The sequence below is a fragment of the Tachysurus vachellii genome, chromosome 22 (assembly GCF_030014155.1).
Source record: "Tachysurus vachellii isolate PV-2020 chromosome 22, HZAU_Pvac_v1, whole genome shotgun sequence".
Lineage (NCBI taxonomy): Eukaryota > Metazoa > Chordata > Actinopteri > Siluriformes > Bagridae > Tachysurus > Tachysurus vachellii.
This window is the reverse complement of record NC_083481.1, coordinates 4,970,076-4,977,025: the sequence shown is the minus strand read 5'-3', so window position 1 is coordinate 4,977,025 and position 6,950 is coordinate 4,970,076. Positions and strand designations below refer to the sequence as shown.

Sequence of the window (6,950 nt, the reverse complement as noted above, 5' to 3'; positions counted from 1 at the left end):
ACTAATCAATACTGACTGTCAGTTTACTGGATGTTTAGATACAATTTAAACACCCACCATATAATATGATGAAAAATTATACATTTAATGTGTAGCTAATACATATGTTTACCTAGTAAATTAATACCTGGTATATTTTGGCATTACACACATTTACTTTAGTTGAAGTTAGAAGTGTTGTATGGGCTGGAATGCTATTTAGCAGCACAAGGAATAATACATATGGGGATATGCTGTTATGGGAAAATAATCAATGAATTGTGTGGAGGAATGTGGGCTGACTACCTGACCAAAGCAGCACTATATTTATACCATAGCAGTTTGGCCATTATTACACTACATTTTATTCATTAAAAAAGGATACATCTATGCTGGACGCAAAGAGGGACAGATAAACTGGGGACACTGGAGCTGTGAGACGACGTTAAGGAAGGAGCTTGTGGAAGTATCAACTGGATATCAAAGTCCCTTCAGGGAAAACTGTGGACTCTCCTACACTGGACAGTCCAGATTACCTGCTATATATAATAACATATAACATATATATGGTGCTGCAGTTTAAAACCAGTGGTTGTGAAGACATCACCCAAAAATCTCTGTAAATTGGCTGTGAATTTATTTGTAAAGCATTTTAAAAGTGAAATATAAATATTGTAAATACATCAGATGAGTAGTGTTTAAGATGAGACTCATGTTAAAGAACATTGAGGTATAAAAAGGCTTTTTTAAAACACTCAGAAATCAGAATAAAAATAAAGTCACTGAAATTTCGAGTCTCTGGCAACATCACATCACATCACGTCCTGCCCGTGAACTAAAACACTTAACAAACACAGCAAACACACATAAACACCTGAAGAGCTCCATCACTACATGACACATCTCCTGACTCATAAACAAACACGTTTCAGCAGCTGGTCGTCTGACTTGTTCATAGAAAAGTGAATGCCGGAGTCGGCTCACTATCGCCACCTAACGGTACATGTCATTATAACAACATGTTATAATGACATGTATACCAACATTATAAACATTATAACGTGTGTGTGTGAGTGAGTGAGTGTGTATGTTTGTGTATGTGCGTGTGCGTTTGTGTGTGTGCGAGTGTTTGTGTATGTTTGTGTGTGTGTGAGTGAGTGTGTGTGTATGTTTGTGTGTGTATGTGTGTTTGTGTGAGTGGGTGTGTTTTTGTGTGTATGTGTATGTACTGAATGTGTGTGTGTAATGTATGTGTGTGTGGGTATTTGTGTGTGTGTGTGTGTGTGTATGTTTGTGTGTAAATTTTTGTGTGTGCCTGTATGTATGTTTGTGTGAATGTATATGTGTGTATGTTTGTGTGTGCTTGTGTGTGTGTGCATGTTTCTTTGTGTGTATGTGTGTATGTTTGTGTGTGTGTATGTTTGTGTGTGTGTATGTTTATTGTGTGGATGTTTTTGTATGGATGTTTGTGTGTGTTTTTGTGTGTGCGTGTATGTATGTTTGTGTGTGTGTGCATGTTCGTGTATGTTTGTGTGTGTGTATGTTTGTGTGTGTGTATGTGTGTGTATGCTTGTGTGTGTGTGCATGTTTCTTTGTGTGTGTGCGTGTATGTTTGTGTGTGTGTATGAGTGTGTGAGTGTTTTTGTGTGTATGTGTGTTTGTGTGTGCATGTTTCTTTGTGTGTGTGTGTGTATATGTGTGTGTATGCATATGTGTGTAATTATTCAGCAAGATGTCTTAAACTGATAAAAAGTGATAATAAAGATTTATATAGTTAGAAAAGATTTCAATTTGGAATTGAACTGTTCTTTTTAACTTTTTTGTTAAATTTTTATCAAAGAATTGTGAAAAAAGTATCACATGTTCCTAAAAAAATATTAAGCAGCAAAACAGTTTTCAACATTGATAATAAATGAGCATATTAGAATGATTTCTGAAGGATCATGTGACACTGAAGACTGGAGTAATGATGCTGAATATTCAGCTTTGTTCACAGGAATAAATTAGAAAAAACATTATTTTGAAAATAGAAAACCATTATTTTGAACTGTAATAATATTTCACAATATTATTTATTTATTTATTTATTTTAAAAAAGCCTTCTTTCAAAAACATTAAAAATAGTAATTTTCCAAAATTCCCCAGATTAAGTTCCCGTGGAAAGTTAAGATATACAGGTATGGAATCTTATGTGTAATGTGTAAAGTTCTCCGTTTAAATAAAGTTCTCCGTTCAAGAAAATAACAGAATTAATCCACAGTAATCCATTCCAACTTTTCCCTTCGGCAGACTGTTGAACTTCATGTATACTTTGAGTGACAGGTGTCTTGTCCAATCACAAACTATACCAACCGCTTCCGGGTTGTCTGAAATGTCGTTGTGTTTTCTGATTTGTTAATTTGTTTTCTGATTTGTTAATGTGTTTCATGCACCGATTCAGACAACCCGGAAGCGGTAGGTATAGTTTGTGAATGGAAACTTACCGATCATTGGACAAGACGACTGTCATTAAAGATATAAAGGTGAATGAAAGGTGTCTCGTCCGATGATGGTAAGTTTCCATTAACAAATTATACCAACCGCTTCCGGGTTGTCTGACTTGTTAATGTGTTTTGGGTTTTGTTAATTTGGTTTGGGTTTTGTTAATTTGGTTTGGGTTTTGTTAATTTGTTTTGCACTTCCCGGCCACCGTAAAAGTTTCTGGAAATTTACCGGAGATTTCCCGGAAACTTTCTGCCCCTTTGCAACCCTAGTTGTAACACAGTGAAGCATAAGCTATTTATTTATTTATTTATTGTTTATATAATATTTCCCCCCCATATTTTATAGCATTTGGTTTTTAGGATATCCCCTTTATGTTAGAGAATTAAGAGACACATTGATACAGTTCACTAGTGCACCATCAACTTGATCAGTGGAACATTTAATTCAACATAAATCTGTGAGAAGTATCTGAATTTATTCTAAGGGCGGAATTTGGTAATTAATGAGATAACTAATGAGGTCACACACAAATACCACAATTTAGCACATGCAGATTTTTATTCAAACTCAGAAGTAGAGGTCAGTTTTATTCATTGAACTCTTTACAGATTAAAAAAACCACAAGAATCATCTTTATAGCAGGTGAAGTAGGTGAAACAGTATGAAAGAAAAATCTTTTCTAAAAAAAATCACTCGATCAAAAAATGTGTATCTGCACCAAGCTATTTTTGAAGCTGTATCATTTACAGGCTTTTTCCAGATTCATTCACAACTACTTTTGCGTCAGTGTAGTTGAGCCCTTTGTAGGTTCCACTGGTTTTAAACTCCAGCACACTGCCATTGTAGCAGGTAATCTGGACTTTTCCAGTGTAGGGGAGATCAACTGTAGCCCGACCAATAGTGATGTCCACATCCATGGTTTTCCCTGGAGGAACTTTAACAGGAAATGAGAACAGCTCAGTTTTCTCCTCAGTGTTCTCTAAACCATATGAGCTCTCGGTTCCCACTGTGAGACTAAATCCAGCTGTTACTTCCACAACCTTTGGAACTGCTGCCTTTACTTCCATACTAAACGAGGCTTCCAGCTTGTTGGTAACAGACCAGGATGACTTTCTGGTGACTTTTTTGGAGGTTTCTATTTTATATTCTTGAGTTTCAGTAGTATTATTACGGTATGTCATGGATTTGATTTCCTCAACAGCCACATTAGGTATCACACTGTGAAGTGTGGGATACTGAACATTTGTTAGCTTTGTAGACTTGATGGTGTTGATGAATTTAAAACATAAGCTGTCAATATCTGAACCAGCACGTCCTTCGATTCCCATGCAGATCCCAGAACCCACATCAATTGGATATTCTGTTTTCAGCCCCCAGTCTGTCATGTGTGCAAAGAACTCTCGGGACTTATTTGTCTTGAATTTGATGGCACCCAGACGTGTTCCAGCTCCGTTTCCCCAAAGTGAAAGGGAGGCGAAATGCTCTCCATCTTCAAATGTAAATTCTGAATACCTCCCATCAGAGTTACCAAATTGCTTAGACTGGCCATCAGTTAGCCAAACCTTGATGGCTTTTATCTGCCAGCCACCAGCCCACACCCAGATCTGTTTTAGTGTGGCTCCATTTCCAATACCATCAAAATTAAAACCTTGTCCTCCTTGCCCTCCAATTTCAAGGATTGGTGCCAAGTATGACATGATTATGCACTTAGTATGTACCTTAAAAAGAAAAACATATTTAGGTTTATTTTAATATTCTAAGGAACAGGCAAGAATTATTTTTCCTCGTTGTTTACCTTTAAGATACTGAAATATCTGAAACATGTGTCAAGCTCCAGCTTATATTACTTGCTGAGATCATAAAACATTACCAAGAAATTCCATTGCTAGTGCCATGATCTCTTACTGCAGTAAGCTATTTGTTAATATTTATATGATAACCTTTTACATTAAGGTTCTTTTGAATCAAAATTCAGAACTGAGGCTAAAGCAAGATCCAGTCTATAGAACTGTTAAATTAGGAACAAGTTTTAAGTAAATGCAAAGCAGGTTTTTTTTTATAATTGAAATATACTTATAAAAACTCTAATCTTTACTTACATGGTAAATAATGTTATTAAAAGGAACCATAATGCAAAGCATTAAAGCCTATAATATCTATAATTTATCTTCCTGTTGAAAGTATTGGAAACATAATAATTCCAAAACTTAAGCTGAATACAATATAATAAAATTCAAAATAGCAGCTACACTTACAGAAGTAGGTCAGAAGCAGGTCACAAGAAATGAGAGTTTTGTTAAGAATGCAAGTATAGTGGATATGACAGAAGGATTATATTGCCTCTTATTAGCAGAAAGGTGGTTTTAGGCCAACCCACTAAATTCCTAAGTTACAACAAGACTATACTAGACAACAAGACTCATAAGCTTCAACAAGACAACACTAGACAAGACAAGTCTAGGATGAGTTTGACAACTTCCCTGTAATAGCACAATAATAATAACAATAAAAAAAAGTTTGATATGGGCCAAAACATTTATTATGCTTCATGTATCATTTCATGTGGCCCTACCTAACAAAAGAGACAAGGATTTTCTTCAGAACCAGAAAATAAAAAACATACGGTTAAAGTGTAATGCCATGCATAAATGGTTTATTTTTTATTCGTATTTTTCCAAAGCCTGTTTTTTCACATGTAGCATATATTATGTAAAACCGTGCTACAGAGTAATTGAGAGCAGAATTAAAAAAAAAAAAACTGAGTTACGGTTATGGACTTTTACTGTTTTGGGTTTTTATTTTGAAAAGTCTTCTGAAGCTTCCACTTATGAGGTGAGATTGAAAATGAAACAATGCAAAGACTTTAGACCCACTCACTAAGATTTTTAGCTTATTTCCAGAATATGCAACATAGATTGAGTGACCAGGTGAGAGTGATAAACAGGAGAGCAATAGCATGTGGAAGATTCATATTCTCTGGTGGTATTCTGTTCCAAGGTGACCATATCATTGCCAAAACTGGCACTGGGTTTCTTCAGCAGGAGTGCAGTCAGCTAATGGTCACCAAATCTGACAAGCACCCAATAATCCTGGGCCTCCCGTGGCAAGAGCACCACAACTCACTGCTTTCCTGGCCAGATAAGCAGCTCATCCCCTCATCCCATTCCTGCCTTACCAATGCATTTGACAGCCCAATCTCACATAAGTTTCTACCTCTGTGGAGTGCCCAGAGCCCAGTGTTCAGCCCTGTACCCTGCATAAGTACAGAGACCTGCAGGAGGTGTTCAGTATCACCAAGACCAGCAGTTGTCCCCCTTCATAGAGCCTATTATTTTGCCATGAAGCTGCTGCCAGGGGCCATACCTTCCCATTGGTGTGTCTACTACTTATCTGTGGCAAAACAACAAGCAATTTTAGGAATATATCAAGAAGGCAATCTAGATTATCCCTCACAGAACAACCTCCAAGATCCCAACCAGTCTGGCTTTAAAGCAGCTCATTCCACAGAGACAGCCCTTTTGGATGTCTCTGAGAAACTACATGTTGCTAGATCAGCCAAACTGTCATCCGTCCTTATCCTCATTGACCTTTCAGCAGCGTTTGATATGGTCAACTACAAGACTCTCTTGTCCACCCTCATTAGTCTTGGGATTTGTGGATAAGCTTGGGAATGGTTTGCTTCCTACCTGGAAGGACGCTCATATCAGGTAACATGAAGGGTAGTCACATCTGCTCCAAGCAGACTCTCCACTGGTGTCCCACAGGGCTCAGTACATGGTCCTCTTCTTTTCTCCCTGTATACTCACTCTCTTGGTGAAGTTATTTCCTCACATTGGTTCTATTACCACTGCTATGCCGATGATACACAACTTACTGTATCTTCTCTTTCCCAACCTCAGATACCACAGCTTCTGATTGGATCTCAGCATTTCGGGCAGAAATATCATCATGGATGACTGCTAAAGCTCAATCCTAGCAAAACTGAACTGCTGATCATCCCAGGTGATTCATCCCCAGGTCATGATCTTGCAATATCCCTGCATAACGATCTGATCTCCCCTTCAGCCACAGCTCGCAACCTTGGGGTAACTATGGACAATCAACTGTACTTTTCCTCTCATGTTGCTAATGTGACTCTCTCATGTCAGTTCCTTCTCTACAACATTATAAGGATTCGGCCACTTTTGCCCACACAGGCTGCTCAGGTACTTGTTAAAATCTCTTGTCATTTCAAGACTAGACTACTGCAACACACTGCTGGCAGGTCTACCTGTGAATGCAATTCGTCATCTGAAAATTATCCAAAATGCAGCTGCCCGGCTTGTTTTCAACCTGTCTAAGTTCTTGCACACCACCCCGCTGCTGCGATCCCTCCACTGGCTTCTGGTAACTGCACGCATCAGATTCAAAACACTGATGCTGGCCTACAAAGCCAAAAATGGACCATCTCCCTCCTACCTCAAAGCCCTTATCACTCCTCGCACTGC

The 6,950-nt window shown here is 37.9% G+C and overlaps 1 protein-coding gene across 2 annotated transcripts; it reads right to left on the bottom strand.

Moving 5' to 3' along the window:
* Positions 1-3,002: 3,002 nt before the first annotated feature.
* On the bottom strand, positions 3,003-4,846 carry LOC132838290 (aerolysin-like protein). Of its 2 annotated transcripts, none has more exons than XM_060858547.1 (2): positions 4,719-4,846; positions 3,003-4,181 (listed from the first exon to the last, which is right to left on the bottom strand). In XM_060858547.1, exon 2 carries the CDS (start codon positions 4,158-4,160, stop codon positions 3,207-3,209), a length of 954 nt encoding a protein of 317 aa, XP_060714530.1. In that variant the 5' UTR covers positions 4,161-4,181; positions 4,719-4,846; the 3' UTR covers positions 3,003-3,206. The 2 variants fall into 2 exon arrangements, with proteins under 2 accessions (XP_060714530.1, XP_060714531.1); XM_060858548.1 differs by having other exon boundaries at positions 3,003-4,169; positions 4,719-4,784.
* Positions 4,847-6,950: the final 2,104 nt, after the last annotated feature.

What these genes read in the sequence shown, in the direction of transcription:
- LOC132838290 (XM_060858547.1), bottom strand. Translation starts at nt 4,160, where the DNA reads ATGTCATACTTGGCACCAATCCTTGAAATTGGAGGGCAAGGAGGACAA.